Source organism: Moschus berezovskii, chromosome 11 (genome assembly GCF_049115385.1).
Source record: "Moschus berezovskii isolate FMDL1 chromosome 11, NW_MosBer_1.0, whole genome shotgun sequence".
In the NCBI taxonomy this organism is placed as follows: Eukaryota; Metazoa; Chordata; class Mammalia; order Artiodactyla; family Moschidae; genus Moschus; species Moschus berezovskii.
Genome location: NC_142470.1, coordinates 108,352,111 through 108,369,330, shown reverse-complemented (window position 1 = coordinate 108,369,330; position 17,220 = coordinate 108,352,111). Strand labels below are relative to the sequence as shown.

The following is a 17,220-nucleotide window of genomic DNA, read 5'->3' as shown; positions in this document are numbered from 1 at the left end:
GCAGGAGGAGAAGGGGACGACAGAGGATGAGATGGTTGGATGGTATCACCAACTCAATGGACATGGATTGGGGTGAACTCCAGGAGTTGGTGATAGACAGGGAAGCCTGGCATGCTGCAGTTCATGGGGTCGCAAAGAGTCTCAGACACGACTGAGTGACTGAAGTGAACTGAAAGGGACTTAAAAGGAAGTAGGGATTATATAATTCACTTGAACTGGTAAAACATCAACACCTAATAGACCACTAATTACATTAAATATAAATGATCTAAATACTTCTATTAAAATACAAAGATTGGCAGAGTAGATTGAAGAAACATGACCCAACTATCTGCCATTTATAAAAAAAATTCACTCCAAATAAAATGATACAGGCAAATTGAATACAAAAGATAGAAAAAAAAATCATACAACCATAACGAAAAGAAAAGCAGGATGCCTACATTAACATCAGATAAAGTAAATTTCAAACAAGGAAAATTACCAGTAAGACGTATTATGTAATGATAAAAGTCTGTATACCAAGAAGATACAGCAGTCTTAAATGAATATGAACCAAAGCAAAGAGCTGCAAAATACGTGAAGCAAAACCCAAAAGACCTGAAAGGAGACATAAAGAAATCAGCAATTATAGGAAAGACTTCAACATCTCTCTTTCAACAACTGAAAAAAGAACTGGGCACAAAATAAGCAAGGATATGGAAGAACTTGATAAGACTGCCAATGGAAAGAATCTAGACTACATTTACAGAACATTCCACCCAATGGCAGCAGAATACACATCCTTTTCAAATGATGATGAGATATAAACTAAGATAAACCACATTGTGAGCCATAAAGCAAATCTCAACAAATTTAAAAGAATTAAAGTGGTACCGTTTGTACTCCCTGATTAAAATGGAAATAAATATAAATTAATAACAGAAGGTTACTAGAAATTTTCCAAATACTTGCAAACTAACAGCTAAATAATCTATGGAGCAAAGGAAGAGTCTCAAGGGAAATTTTTTTAAAATACATTGAACAGAGTGAAAATGAAGTTATAATATATCAAAATATGTGGGACACAGTTGACACAGTTTTGGATGGAAATTTTATTTAGTAGTCTGTGCTCATAAGATAGAAAAAGAAGAGCAAGGCAAACCCAAAACAAAAAGAAGGAAGAAAATAAATATAAGAAATAAATTGAAAAAAGAAAAGCTATAGGGTAAACCAATGAAACAAAGAGCTAGTTGTTTGAAAAAAATCAATAAAATTGATAAGTCTCTAGCAAGACTGACAAAGAAAAAAAAGGCACAAATTACTAATATCAGGAATGAAATAGGGAATATAACTACAGACTCTGAAGACATCAAAAGTATAATAATGAAACACTATGTTTGCTACCAACTAGAGTCCCTTGCAATGGCAAGCCACTCCAGTACTCTTGCCTAGAAAATCCCATGTACGGGGGAGCCTGGTGGGTTGCAGTCCATGGGGTCGCTACGAGTCTGACGTGGCTGAGCGACTTCACTTTCACTTTTCACTTTCACACATTGGAGAAGGAAATGGCAACCCACTCCAGTGTTCTTGCCTGGAGAATCCCAGGGACGGGGGAGCCTGGCGGGCTTCCGTCTATGGGGTCACACAGAGTTGGACACGACTGAAGTGACTTAGCAGCAGCAGCAGAGTCCCTTGGACTGCAAGGAGATCCAACCAGTACATTCTAAAGGAGATCAATCCTGAGTGTTCATTGGAAGGACTGATGCTAAAGCTGAAACTCCAATACTCTGGCCACCTCATGCGACGAGTTGACTCACTGGAAAAGACTCTGATGCTGGGAGGGACTGGGGGCGGGAGGAGAAGGGGACGACAGAGAATGAGATGGCTGGATGGCATCACCAACTCGATGGACATGAGTTTGAGTAAACTCCGGGAGTTGGTGGTGGACAGGGAGGCCTGGCGTGCTGTGATTCACGGGGTAGTAAAGAGTTGGACACAACTGAGAGACTGAACTGAACTGAACTGAAGCCCACTGTGCTCCTTTCCCCGTGGGAGTCTAGTGTGCAGTAGCTGCAAACAGCAGCCTCCTCTGTAGTTTTTGCAGCCTGCTGCCTGTATGGGTTGCTCTAAGGGACCCTGCAGACAGCCCTTTCCAGTGGACATTCATGTCTAGTATGCTGTCCCCAATACTCTAGACAAGTATATGCAGTGCCTCTGGAAAGCCCCAGGGCACAGCGACCAGAGTCCACGTTGGCCAAGTCATAAAGTCCACCCACAACAAGTTGCAGAATAAACAGCATGTGACTGTGGCCCTTCACAGGGCCAAGTTCAAGTTCCCAGGCTGCCAGAAGATCCAAATCTCTAAGATGTGGGGATTTACCAAGTTTAATATAGATGAATTTGAAGACACGGTGACAGAAAAGCAGCTCATCCCAGATAGCTGTGTGGTTAAATACACCCTAATCATGGCCCCTGGACAAATGGCAGGCTCTGCACTCATGAGAGCCTTGGCACTGTCCCCTCTTTACTCATGCCCACCAATAAATCCTACTTTCCTGTCAAAAAACTGTAAAAATCATAGTAATAATAACTAAATACTGTGAACGACTCTACATACAAATTCTACAACACAGAGGAAATGGACCAATTCCTCAAAAAACACAAACTATCACAACTCAGAAGTCCCTTGGACTGCAAGGAGATCCAACCGATCCATCCTAAAGGAAATCAGTCCTGAATATTCATTGGAAGGACTGATGCTGAAGCTGAAATTCCAATACTTTGGCCACCTGATGAGAAGAGCTGACTCATTTGAAATGAAACTGATGCTGGGAAAGATTGAGGGCAGGAGGAGAAGGGGACGACAGAGAATGAGATGGCTGGATGGCATCACCGACTCAATGGCCATGAGTTTGAGTGAACTCCGGGAGTTGGTGATGGACAGGGAGGCCTGGCGTGCTGCAGTCCATGGGGTCGCAGAGAGTCGGACACGACTGAGCGACTGAACCGAACTGAACCACAACTCGCTCAATACGAAATAATTTGAACAGCACCAGGTAAGGAAATTGAATTTGTAATTTAAAGAACACCCACAAAACCAATTTCCAGGCCCAAACAATTTCACTGGATAATTACACCAGGCGCTTAAAGAAGAATTAACATCAATGCCACACACTGTTGCTGTTCCATCTTTAAGTCGTGTCTGACTCTTTGCGACCCCATGGACTGCAGCACCGCCACGCTCCCTGTCCCTCACTATCTTCTGGAGTTTGCTCAAGTTCAGATCCATTGCACTGGTGAGGCCATCCAACCATCTCAGCCTCTGCCATCCTCTTCTTCTGTCTTCGGTCTTTCCCAGCATCAGGGTCTTTTCCAATGAGCCTGTTGTTTGCATCAGATGGCCAAAGTATTGGAGCCTCAGCTTCAGCATCAGTCCTACCAATGATTATTCAGGGTTGATTTCCTTTAGGATTGACTGGTTTAATCTGCTTGATGTCCAAGGACTCTCAAGAGTCTTCTCCAGGCCAACAATTTGAAAGCATCAATTCTTCAGCACTCAACCTTCTTTACGGTTCAACTCTCACATCCATACATGATTACTGGAAAGACCATAGCTTTGATTATATGGAGCTTTGTCAGTAAAAGTGATGTTTTTGCTTTTTAATATGTTGTCTTTATCACAGCTTTCTTTCCAAGAAGCAAGAGTCTCCTAATTTCATGGCTGCAGTCACCATCTACATTGATTTTAGAGCCCAAGAAGAGAAAATACGTCACTGCTTCCACTTTTTCCCCTTCCATTTGCCATGAAGTGATGGGACCAGATGCCATGATCTTCATTTTCTGAATGTTGAGTTTTAAGCCAGCTTTTTCACTCTCCTCTTTCACCCTCATCAAGAGGCCCTTTAGTTCCTCTTCGATTTCTGCCATTAGACTGGTGTCATATGCATATCTGATGTTGTTGATTTTTCTCCCGGAAATCTTGATTCCAGCTTGTGCGTCATTCAGCCCAGCATTTCACATTATGTATTCTGCATGTAAGTCACACAAGCAGGGTGACAATATACAGCCTTGACGTACTTCTTTCCCAATTTTGAACCAGTCCATTGTTCCATATCCAGTTCTAACTGTTGCTTCTTGATCTGCATACAGGTTTCTCAGCAGGCAGGTAAGGTGGTCTGGTAATCCCACCTCTTTAAGAATGTTCCACCTTTATGTGATCCACACAATCAAAGATTTCAAGTGATTAATGAAACAAAAACAGATGTTTTTCTGGAATTCCCTTGCTTTCTCTATGATCCAGCAAATGTTGGCAATTTGATCTCTGGTTCCTCTGCCTTTTCTAAACCCAGCTTGTACATCTGGAAGTTCTCAATTCAAGTACTCCTGAAGCCTAGCTTGAAGGATTTTGAGCACGTCCAAGATCCTCAGAAATACACTTCTGTGTTTCCAGACTCTTCTATTGCCCCAGATAGAGCTGGGGGCGGGGGGTGGGGAGAGGAAGGTAGTTCATGGGGACAGTCAGCAAGGGCAGCAGGGAATGGTAGCTGCCCGCAGGAAAGAAGCCATACAGACAGGACTCTTTTTTTTTGTCAGACTTCATTTATTTCCTGACCCGTGCCCATGGCAGTGAAAGTGCTGAGTCCTAACCACTGGAGCACCAGGGAATTGTGAAGACTTTATTATTACTTTATTTAGCTAGCTAGGTTTTGGCCACGCTGCAAGGCATGCAGGATCTTTAGTTTCCTGACCAGGGATCAAACCAATGCCCCTTGCATTGGAAGCACAGAGTCTTAACCATTGGACTGCCAGGGACATTCCACGACTCATTTTTAAGGGACACCCTACACTGCCTCAGGCCCCATTTTTAGGCTGATTGATGCCTGAGGACACTTATAGCCAGAGGCTGGCAGAGAGCTGGGGTGGGTGGGTTGGGGGGCTACACTCATGCAGGCCCTATGTCTGACTTTCGAGGAGAGAAAGTCCTCCGATGATCCACCGACATCTCTCTTTCAGATGCAATCTGTTTCCTGCCCAGAAGATATCCCAGAATCACCTATCTGCCCCCTATTCAATCAACAGAGACATGCAGCTTCCGCAACATGACTATCCCTGCACGTTGCGAATGGGCTGAGGACTGACATCTTCAGACTCTCAAAGTGTTTTTGTTTTTTTTTTTAACCTAATGCTGTAGATTTCCTGCTAAAGTCTAAGAGCTTCCTTTTTCCTTTGTCCTCAAACTTTCAAAGAACATTGTTTGCATCAACAAATCTTCAAATCATGTGCCCAAATTAAAAAAAAAAGAAAAAAGAGGCTCAAAGGGTGCTTTCACTTCCTGCGTGGAGGCAGCCTGCCCTGAACTGTGACGAGTGGAAAACAGGCCACCCTTGGGAGGCCATGAATATTCATCACCTCACTGCGCATTCAGTAAGCAGCACCGGGACAGAAAAGTACTTGCAGCGAGTTTGAGTTTATGCTCTAATATTCTCCACGAAGACAGCCTGTTCTTACTTGTAGAAAAGATCATTTTCAAAAACGATAGTGAGGTCGGTCTTCTACGAGCAGCTTTGAAAGCCCTGCGGCTTACAATAGCAAAGCAATCCCTTCTCCAAAATAAACAAGGCTTTCCTTTGTATGTCCAAGGAGAGGAAGGACCAGAGCTAAGGCAAAATCTAAGACGTCCACTGGCCCTGAATGCTGACATAACTGGAGCCGTCACCTCCCCCACCCCTAATCCCTGCACCCAAAAGCAGGTTATAAAGAAAAGTGACCTGTGTGACAGTGTTTGCCTGATCCTCAAGTTCCAGCCTAAGACCTAAATCCTGAGTGAGCTGGGGCAGAGCTCTAACCCAGTGATGATCAGATATTGCCGGGGCCTTGCTTGACTCGCCAGAACCTAGACAACAGCTATGAAGGGCCTGACTGGGAAAAATCCAGAAGGCCCCATTAATGTCTGAGGACAGGGAGAAACATACAAGCATAAAAGCTGCTGCCACAAACACCTATGCATTGTGATTATGAAATGCAGTGGTTTTTCTCTAAGCCTAAGTCACTCCAACATGCTTAGCTTTTGGTGTAAAACTTATCATGTATCTATGATCTCAGTCCAAACATAAAGTCAACATGTCTCCTCTCTCTTTTTCTCCTTCTCCCCTCTGCCCTGCTCCTTCCCCCACCCCTGCCATCCCCCAAGACTCATGGAAAATCCATTTTACCATTAAGTGAAAGATGAACTAACGGTGGATGAAATGGACAAGTGAGTGTAGTGAAAGGCACTCGGTCGTGGCTGACTCTCTGCGACCCCATGGACTATACAGTCCATGGAATTCTCCAGGCCAGAATACTGGAGTGGGTAGCCTTTCCCTTCTCCAGGGGATCTTCCCAACCCAGGGTTCGAACCCTGGCCTCCTGCATACAGGCGGATTCTTTACCAGCTAAGCCACAAAGGAAGCCCAAGAATACTGGAGTTGGGACAAAGGATGAAATAAAATGTTTTAGAATGGAGTGCAGACTTTTCAACGAACTCTTTAAGACATAATTATTCTTCTTTGATTCGGATTTGATTCTTGGGAGGGGAAGATCCCTTGGACAAGGAAATAGCAACGCACTCCAGCATTCTTGCCTAGAAAAATCCCATGGGCAGAGGAACCCTGGCGGGCTATGGTCCATGGGGTCACAAGTAGAGCTGGACACGACTTACCAACTAAATAACAATAGCAACAACATCCTTACTTCAAAACACTGGGACCTAAGGAGGTGACCTGAAGTGGCAGCCAGGCCACGCCCACTGGATCCTGTTGGCTGACAGAGGCTCAAACAGAGTGGAAATGGCGACCAAGAGGGCAAGCTGGCCAGCAGCTGGTGGGGCCCAGCTTCCAGGCTTCATGAACCCAGGGAAGACCTGGGCCTTTGCTGAGGTTAAGAATCTTCCATGGAACTTCCCTGCTCATCTGGGGGTTAAGAATTCCAACGCAGGGGGTGCGGGTTTGGTCCCTGGCAAGAGAACTAAGATCCCACACGCCTCGTGGCCAAAAGGCCACAACAGAAAACAGAAACAATGCTATAACAAATGTAAGACTTTAAAAATCATCCACACCCCGTGCTGCCCTGGTGGCTCAGCGGTAAGTAATCCGTCTGCCAAAGCAAGTGACACGGGTTCCATCCCTGATCCGGGAGGATCCCACATGCAGAGGAGCAACTAAAGCCATGCACCAGAACTATTTAGCCTGTGCTCTAGAGCCCAGGAGCCACAACTACTGAAGCCCATGCACCCTAGAGCTCATGCTCTGCAACAAGAGAACCCATCGCAATGAGAAGCCCACGCACCAAAACTAGAGAGTAGCCCCCACTTGTCACCTCTCAGTGTAGGAGATATAAAAGATGAGAGTTCGATCCCTTGGTCGGAGGGATCTCCCACTCCAATATTCTTGCCTGGAGAATCCCATAGACAGAGGAGTCTGGCTGGCGCACAGAGTCGGACAGGACTGAAGCAATTTAGCATGTGCACCCACACAGCAATTAGAGAAAAAGCCCGAGCAGCAATGAAGGAAGACCCAACACAGTCAAAAATAAATAAATTCAATTTTTTTTTAATGGTCCATAAGAAAAAAAAAATCTTCCATACAGTTCAACAGCCTCACTTCAAAGAAAACTAAGGCCTAGGAGGGAGAAAGTGCTGGCTGGTAGGTACCCTGAGTATTCTTGCTCTCCAAAATGGGCTGCAAGACCTTCCTCCGTTCTGTCACTCAGTCGTGTCCGACTCTTTGCGACCCCGTGGACTGTAGCCTACCAGGCTTCTCCGTCCATGGGATTCTCCAGGCAAGAATACTGGAGTGGGTTACCGTTTTCTTCTCCAGGGGATCTTCCCGACCCAGGGATCGAACCCGGGTCTCCCGCATTGGAGGCAGATGCTTTAACCTCTGAGCCACCAGGGAAGCCCACAAGACCTCCCTACCAGGTGGCATTTTCAACATTTTAGCCGGAGGCAGCAGGGCTGGAACCGGGAACAAGATAAAGAACAAGTTCCCTCTGGGTCAGGGGTTAGCAAATGCCCAGAGTGTGGGAGGCAGAGGAGTCTGGACTTTTCCTGGGGCACCTGGGGGGGCTTGCTCACACCTGCCACTAGGCAGGACTCACCTGGAAACCAGGAGCACACCTGGGGCTCCTTGCCCAGCCCCTCTGCTCCAAGACCACCTGCACACGCCCGCTCAGACACAGGCAAAAAGCACCGCCCAAGAAACTGAGCTGCATTCTGCAGCCACTGCAACTGGAAGCCTGCATCTGGCAAACCTAGTGTTAACTGGAAAAAAGGAAAGGAATTATCTGGATGTTTACACTCAAACAACCCCAAAAAAAAAAAAAACTAACCAAAACAAAACCACACCCACTTTAGAGTAGAGTGGTGTGGGAAACACTGAGCAGGAACTGGACCTCATTTTTATACCTTCCTGAGAGGCACATGACGGGAAGCTATTCCTGGACCCAGTTAAGCCTGAATTCAAGGAGTGAGGGTCATGGTGGGGCAGGAAGGGGAGCAGTCAGGACAGGCCCTGCCTTGTCTGAGGTAACAAGTGTGGGTTCTGCTCACAGAACTACCAGGAAGCAGTCCTACAGAGCAAGGAGTTCTGCGCTCCAGAACGGGCCCCCGCAGCCCTCCACCGAAGCGCCAGGACCACAGATCTGCCCTCATATTTCAAGTTGTGATTTAGGACACATTTCAGTGAGAAAGGAGAAACTTTTCCCCCAGTACCTTTTGTTTAAGAAAAACAATTACCACAAAATTTGAGTTCAGAGGGAGGGAGCATGGGTAACAATGGTTAATAGTTTGAGAGCTTTTACCACATGACATTGGCTCCTTTATCCTCCCAACGGTTCCACGAATAACGAAGAGTTCCACCAGACCCGTGAGGGAACTGAGGTCCTGAGAGTTAGTCACTGCACCCAGGGCTCCCCAGAGGCCAGCCAGGCAGGACAGGAAGCCCAGCCCATTTGGTCACTCAGCCCCTGTTAACATTTTCATTCCAATCCCTTGAAGCACACAGGTTTAATAATAGCCCGTTTTTTTTTCACGTTTTATAATAATTAACTCCCTGCTGAGATGCATTTTCCCCACCCCCACCCCCACTCTGTGTTTCGGGTTAAGATTAAACTAGTAACAACACGCCAAAGCCAAGACATTCTGGGCCACAATGACCTGGGAATTAGGCAATCTGCTCTGGACAAGGAGCTGTTAAACTTTATCTTTAACATGAAAAATTGGCTTTTAAGTCAAGAGACTATAAAAAATGTTAATTTTGCTCTATTGGCCTTAATACAGTCCACAAATCTACCATAACCTTTCTAGTAATGAAATCATTTTGGCATAACAGTGAAATGAAAAATTGTTTTCTAGCAACCAAGCCCCGGGCACAAGGGCCTGGGAGCTGCAGCAATTGTTTCTGGAAAAGCCAGAAGGGAGAAAGACGCGGGAGGAAGACAGAGCGAGACCCACAGAGGCCTTGATCATTGCAGGTACCGAGCATGCTTCCCTGCTGGCTCAGTAGTTAAAAAACCCAACTGCCCATACAGGAGACGAGGGCTCGATCCCTGGTTCATGGAGATCCATTCCCTAGAGAAGGAAATGGCAATCCACTTCAGTATTCTTGCCAGGAAATCCCATGGACAGAGGAGCCTGGCGTGCTACAATCCATGGGGTCAAAAAAGAGTAAGATATGACTTAGCAACTAAACAACAGCAGGTACTGAGCACCTGAAATGAGCACCCTGCTTGGAAAACAGAGAGGAACCCATCAGACAGCGGTAGAGTTATTTAATAGAGTATGTGTGTAGGTATGACAGAGGTGGCAGTGAGGGAAGGCCTCTTCAGGAGAGCAACTGAGCTAGCGTGTAGAAATCTTGGGGAAAAGATTCCAGCCAGAGGGAACTTCCACAGCAAAAGAGCCAAAGGACCTTTGTGGCTGGAGCGGCAAGAACTGAAACTGAAAATGAGCCAAAGAGAGGTGGGACCCAGCCCCTGCCAACCTCGGTGCCGAGAGGGAGGCCACCGGAGGATGTCCGACAAAGGGGCAACCCAGTCCCATTCCACTTCAAAGTCGCATTCTGGCCACTATGCAGACAGTGGCAGGTTGGCCAATGTTCATTTCCAGGTGGGGGAACGCGTTTAAAGCAAGGCTCAGCGTCTCTACCTGGTACTGCTATAAACACTGACACTGTTTATAACCAACTCTGACTGGCAACCCACTGACGCTGCTCCTAGGATTACTTGGAAGTTATTTTTAACAATAAGATTGAAACAATAGCTATCATTTTGAAAAATAGTAGTGTTCTATTCATCACATTGGCTTCCCTGGTAGCTCAGTGGTAAAGAATCTGCCTGCCAGAATAAGAGATTCAAGTTCAATCCCTGTGTCAAAGATCCCCTGGAGAAGGAAATGGCAATCCACTCCAGTATTCTTGCATGGAAAATTCCATGGACAGAGGAGCCTGACGAGCTTCAGTCCATGGGGCTGCAAAGAACCAGACACAGCTGAGCGACCGAGCATACACACATACACACACAGCATCATCACTCTAAGGAAGCAGATCAGAATAACTTTTGAAAAGTTACTTATTTTTGAAGTGTGACCTGCTTCCTTTCCCAAAGCATTTGAGTCCATTGATACAAAGCCCATGAGCAACTAGACAGCTTAAAAGTTCTTTCTGGGATAACGTTTACAGTAGATTGTAATACGGTGACAGCTTCAGTTTGGGAGAGAAACCGTAACACTGAAGAGTTTTAAAGCCCAATTAAGAACTTCCCTGCTGGTCCAGTGGTATCCACCTTGCAATGCAGGGGACTTGGGTTTGATCCCTGGTGGGTTAACTAAGATCCCACAGACCTCCCAGCAACTAAGCCTGGACTCCAACTAGAGAGTCCCTATGCTGCAACGAAAGATCCTGCGTGTTGCAACAAAGATCCCGAATGCCGAAACTAAGACTTGATGAAGCCAAATAAGTAATGGGAAAAAAAAAGTGAGATTAAAAGAAAAAAAGCCCAATTAGTTCTAAGGGTTGCATTAAGGGGCAAGTGCAGCCTCATCACTGCTTAGGTCCTTGCAATGCCTTCACTTTTATCCACTTCAGCATTTTTTAAAACTTATTTTAAAGTGAAGGATAGTTGCTTCACAATATTGGTTTGATTTTTGCCGTATATCAACATGCATCAGCCACAGGTATACATATCTCCGCTCCCTCTTGAACCTCCCCCCTCCCACCCCATCCCAGCCCTCTGGGTTGTCACGAGCCCCAGTCTGAGCTCCCTGGGTCATACAGCAAGCTCCCTCTGGCTCTTGGTTTTACGCGTGGTAGCATGTGTGTCTCCACGCTGCTCCCTCCATTCATCTCACCTTCTCAGTCCTCCCCGCCCTGGGCCATAAGCGTGTTCTCTGTGCCTCTGCCTCCATTTCTGCTACGCAAGTAGGTCCGTCAGCACCACCATATATCACAGCAAGACCCGCTTCTGTATTTCCACCCTCCAGCTTCTCCCGGGCCTCTAGAGCTACCCTTTGCGGATTTGTTGCTCACTGGCACCCCCATCAGAGACGGAACAGAAAGGACTGGAGAGCCCAGAAGTGCCCCTGGTTCAGCAGTTTCAGTTCTGTGTGTTCACCTTTGTGGGAGGGTGTTTGTGTGGGGGGTGGGGGTGAGGGGCAGGGAAGCTTTCAGGGTTAAAGTGATGTGTACACTGTAACTATCCATTCCCCGACAGTGTAGAGTCCATGCACACATTCACACCCTGTCTCTCCCGTCTCTGCTGTCTGCGGAGTAAGCCACTGAGAGCTGCAACATACAATACGAAAATCTTAAAACCAGACAGGACTCCAATGTCCATGTTCAGCACCCTTGAGTGTGAGAAACTGTTAGTTACTCAGTCATGTCCGACTCTTTGCAGCCACATGGACTGCAGCCCGCCATGCGCCTCTGTCCATGGGCCTCTTCAGGCAAGAATACTGGAGTGGATAGCCATTCCCTTCTCCAGGGAATCCTCCTGACCCAGGGGATCGAACCTAGTGCTCCCACACTGTGGGCAAATTCTTGACCATCTGAGCCGCCAGGTCTGCTCCCATTCAGCCAGTGAGAATCCCATTCTTTGAGCTTTTCACAAAATGAAACACCGTCAGACTTCTCACAGGTAAATTCAAGATAAAAAACAAAAGGTAGGAGAAGAAAAACTGGAGAAACTTTTCATTCTTCCAGTTGGGTGGATTTTAACAGACTTTTATGATTATCTGCTTAAAGTAATTATCAGCTACAGAAGGTTTATTATTATTAACGCTTAAAAAAAGTAGAAAAAGAAAAACACTCCATTTAAAAAATATCTTCCCCAAAACTACTGATTCTGTTACTTTTCCCATAATTTTCACAACATTCACTACATCCAAGACTATTTATGGCCAGCCTTTTCTGGTAGCAAAATATAACAGATTATGAAAAATGGATCTAGCAGAAATGCTGAGGAATTTCTGAGGGTTTGGGGGGAGTTCTAAAGGAGATCAATCCTGGGTGTTCATTGGAAGGACTGATGCTAAAGCTGAAACTCCAATACTTTGGCCACCTCAAGCGATGAGTTGACTCACTGGAAAAGACTCTGATGCTGGGAGGGATTGGGGGTGGGAGGAGACGGGGACGATAGAGAATGAGATGGCTGGATGGCATCACCGACTCGAAGGACATGAGTTTGAGTGAACTCCGGGAGTTGGTGGTGGACAGGGAGGCCTGGCGTTCTGTGATTCATGGGGTCGCAAATAGTCGGACACGACTGAGCCACTGAACTGAACTGAACTGAACTGGGGTTCCGTTCAGTCGCTCAGTCGCGTCCGACTCTTTGTGACCCCGTGGACTGTAGCCTACCAGGCTTCTCCGTCCATGGGATTCTCCAGGCAAGAATACTGGAGTGGGTTACCATTTCCTTCTCCAGGGGATCTTCCGGACCCAGGGATCGAACCCGGGTCTCCCGCATTGGAGGCAGACGCTTTAACCTCTGAGCCAAAAGAACAGAATTGTTTTCATTCTTTGCTTGGTTTACTCTCTGGATGTTTGCTTCAAATTGCTACATTGCCTCAAATTATAAATTGCACGTGCAATTTAATGTGTAACAAGAGGGTGCAGCTGCTTAAGAATTTCTGCTTTGAGCAACTGAGCTTTCCAATGAAATTCTCACAGGAAAAATTCTGAAGTAAACTGCTTAAGTATAATTGAAGCTTCCAGGTACTCTTCAAAAACACCTTTGACCACAATAGGTTTATATAAAAGCTAAACCTTTAAGCTAAGGAAAAATGCTTGATGTGTGTTTATTCAGCATAAAGCCTGGTTAAGTTTCTTCCAGCTTCCTTAAGAAATACTTCAGAGGCTAAACTTCTAACCCGTTCGTTAATCACTTGCCCTCCAAACAAGCTGCGGATACAGAATGGAACCATGGAACCTGCTTTCCTGTGCCTCTACTTACCAATCCAGTATCTTATATTGGAATGCCTAGCAGTGCAGACGGAGAAGGCAATGGCACCCCATTCCCGTACTCTTGCCTGGAAAATCCCATGGACGGAGGAGCCTGGTAGGCTGCAGTCCATGGGGTCACACAGAGTCGGACACGACTGAAGCGACTTAGCAGTACCACCAGCAGCAGCAGTGCATAGGTAATACGCCTAGACGCTGACCAAGCACGTTAGATCCTGTTCAGCAATAATAGGGGTGAAAAGAGCGCGTCCTCTTTTTCTGCCCACCCTCCTCACAGGGCGTCGTTGCTAAAGTATCCCCTGAAGGTCGGAAGCCCGACAAGCCCCTCCCGATCGCGCTTTGGCCTTGGTGCATCGCTGCACCGGGACTGCGACCTCAACTCCCGCAGCCTGAGGGTCTCCAGTCCCCCAAAGTGGAAATGTGGTCTGCCTGCGGCTCCCAGAACTCCCGCCAGCAACTGGGGTCCAATCACACAACCACTTCCAGTGAAGTTTTTTGGCGCATTTCCCTCCGCCGAGAACTTCAGGGCTTGCAGCGCAACCGGCCGAGCTCGGTTTCCCTCTCCGCGGTCACTGCGGGCCCTCGGCGCCCACCCCTCCCCGGCTCCGCCGGGACGCGCGCCCACTACCCAGCCAGGATGCCAGGACGGTGGGTACGCGGGAGCCCTGCACCTCAGCACCTGGCACCTCTGGGGCGCGGGGAGGGGTCTGCAAGCTTGCCAGCAGCTGGGTGCGCCCGGATCGGCGCGCTCCTTCCCCTGAGCTCCCGGGCGCGAACCCCCGGGCCCCTTGCACTCACCTCGCGTCCAGAGCGCGGAAAGGAAGAGCCCCGGCAGGAACAGCAGCGCGGCCCACCCCATCCCGAGAGCGCGGATCTGAAAAGTCTCTTTGGACCGACGGACAGATGGACGTCCGGAACCTGCCGCGTCGCCGGCCTAGCACGCGCGAAAACAGCCCAGTCCCGGAGTCCCGGGCAGCCCGCTCCGAAGGCGCAGAGCGGAGCCGCGGTCGGAGGCGCCGAGAGCTGGAGCGGGGCCGGCCGGGGGCCGAGTCTGAGCCGACCCAGCCAGTCGGGGCGAGGAGGGGGCGGGAAGGCGGCGGGGAGAGGCGGGCGGCGGAGCGGGGGGAAGGGGGCTGGGCGGGACCCAAGGGGCGGAGAGGGGCGGAGAGGGGCGGGCCGCGGGGTGGGCTTGAGCCAGGGTGGGCCCGGGCGCGAGGCGGGGGCTGGAAGCGAGGGGAGGGAGGCGAGGACCTTGAAGGCGAGGGGTCTGGGGAGGATCAAGGGCCCCCGGCCCCCCGGGATCCAGACGTCCGGCGAGTGCAGGTAGGAGGGACAGCCAGTAAGCTGGGGAGGAGCGCAGGGTGCCCGAGGCTGCCCGCAGACTTAGGACAAGGTGCCTGCGGCTTGGAGGCTGAGGCGGTCCCGCAACCGCGGCTCAGCAACGCTCCCAGACGCCGAGCCACCTTGGCGGCGCTTCCCGGGCCGAAGGTGTGAGACAGTCCTGGCGTCTCGGAGCTCACCGCCTCCCGGGAAGAACGCTTTGCTGTGCCCCCTTGTGGAGTCCAAGAAAGATGATGCTCGTGGAGGGAGATGAACACCTCCGAAGTGGGAAGAGGCGCCCCCCCCCCCCAGCGATTAAAGTGTGGAGAGGCCAAGAGGGCAGTCTCAGAGAAAGTTAGCCGTGAAAGAAATGTCAGCCACTTGTACTAATAATTGAAAGGATAACTTAACATTTTATATATAGATAAGCACACATAGTGGGGTGCCAATGCAGGAGACATGAGTTCGATCCCTGGGTAGGGAAGATCTGGAGGTGGGCATGGCAACCCATGCCTGGAGAATCCCCATGGATAAAGAAGCCTGGCAGGGTACAGTCTATGGGGTCGCATATAGTCACACAGAGTCGCAGAAGCGATTCAGCATGCATCCACACACATGCGCACATACTATCTTTAAGGCAACATCTTTAGAATTAATGTATTTTAATGTGATCCTTGTTGACCATGATGGCTACTCCATTTCTTCTAAGGGATTCCTGCCCACAGTAGTAGATAAAATGGTCATCTGAGTTAAATTCACCCATTCCAGTCCATTTTAGTTCACTGATTCCTAGAATGTCTATGTTCACTCTTGCCATCTCCTGTTTGACCACTTCCAATTTGCCTTGATTCATGGACCGAACATTCCAGGTTCTTATGCAATATTGCTCTTTACAGCATTGGACCTTGCTTCTATCACCAGTCACATCCACAGCTGGGTAGTGGTTTTGCTTTGGCTCCATCCCTTTATTCCTTCTATAGTTATTTCTCCACTGATCTCCAGCAGCATACTGGGCACCTACCGACCTGGGGAATTCCTCATTCAGTATCCTATCATTTTGCCTTTTCATACTGTTCATGGGGTTCTCAAGGCAAGAATACTGAAGTGGTTTGCCATTCCCTTCTCCAGTGGACCGCATTCTGTCAGACCTCTCCATCATGACCCGCCTGTCTTGGGTGGCCCCACACGGCTTGGCTTAGTTTCATTGAGTTAGACAGGGCTGTGGTCCATGTGATCAGATCAACTAGTTTTCTGTGATTATGATTTCAGTGTGTCTGCCCTCTGATGCCCCCTCTCAATACCTACCGTCTTATTTGGGTTTCTCTTACCTTGGTCGTGGGATATCTCTTCACAGCTGCTCCAGCAAAACGCAGCCGCTGCACCTTACCTTGGAGGAGGGGTATCTCCTCAAGGCCGCCCCTCCTGACCTTGAACGTGGGGTAGCTCCTCTCTACCGCCGGCCCTGGCCTCGGGCGTGGGGTAGCTCCTCTCAGCCGCGCTTCTTTGCGTGGTCGGTTGCGCCGGAGCCGGCCGCCTCTCGCGTCTGCGCCGCCGGACTCTTTTGCATTTCAACAAAAGAGTCCGAAATGCAGTATTTGGATGCAATCTTAAAAACGACAGAATGATTTCTGTTCGTTTCCAAGGCAAACCGTTCAATATTACAGTAATCCAGGCCTATGCCCCAACCAGTAACGCTGAAGAAGCCGAAGTTGAACTGTTCTATGAAGACCTACAAGACCTTTTAGAACACCCAAAAAAGATGTCCTTTTCGTTATAGGGGACTGGAATGCAAAAGTAGGAAGTCAAGAAACACCTGGAGTAACAGGCAAATTTGGCCTTGGAGCACGGAATGAAGCAGGGCAAAGGCTAATAGAGTTTTGCCAAGAGAACGCACTGATCATAGCAAACACCCTCTTCCAACAACACAAGAGAAGACTCTACACGTGGACATCACCAGATGGTCAACACCGAAATCAGATTGATTATATTCTTTGAAGCCAAAGATGGAGAAGCTGTATACAGTTAGCAAAAACAAAACTGGGAGCTGACTGTGGCTCAGATCATGAACTCCTTATTGCCAAATTCAGGCTTAAATTGAAGAAAGTAGGGAAAACCACTAGACCATTCAGATATGACCTAAATCAAATCCCTTATGATTATACAGTGGAAGTGAGAAATAGATTTAAGGGACTAGATCTGATAGATAGAGTGCCTGATGAACTCTGGACGGAGGTTCGTGACATTGTACAGGAGACAGGGACCAAGACCATCCCCATGGAAAAGAAATGCAAAAAAGCAAAATGGCTGTCTGAGGAGGCCTTACAAATAGCTGTGAAAAGAAGAGAAGCGAAAAGCAAAGGAGAAAAGGAAAGATATAAGCATCTGAATGCAGAGTTCCAAAGAATAGCAAGGAGAGATAAGAAAGCCTTCC

General features: G+C 48.1%; 1 protein-coding gene and 1 non-coding gene across 5 annotated transcripts in view; one reads left to right on the top strand and one right to left on the bottom strand.

Moving 5' to 3' along the window:
• MERTK (MER proto-oncogene, tyrosine kinase) overlaps positions 1–14,562 on the bottom strand; it is a 122,215-nt gene extending 107,653 nt beyond the window's left edge. For 2 of the 4 annotated variants that reach the window (XM_055399358.2, XM_055399356.2), the window contains exon 1: positions 14,268–14,559. In XM_055399358.2, the coding sequence (XP_055255333.2) occupies positions 14,268–14,328 (61 nt within the window). In that variant the 5' untranslated portion in view covers positions 14,329–14,559. Of the gene's footprint in view, positions 1–11,362; positions 12,003–14,267 lie in introns of those variants that run through there. The other 2 variants (XR_008682398.2, XM_055399357.2) reach the window with 2 other exon arrangements.
• Positions 1,995–2,130, top strand: LOC129540128 (small nucleolar RNA SNORA70). Its single transcript, XR_008682587.1, has one exon. It is a non-coding gene; the product is annotated as a small nucleolar RNA SNORA70 (small nucleolar RNA).
• Positions 14,563–17,220: the final 2,658 nt, after the last annotated feature.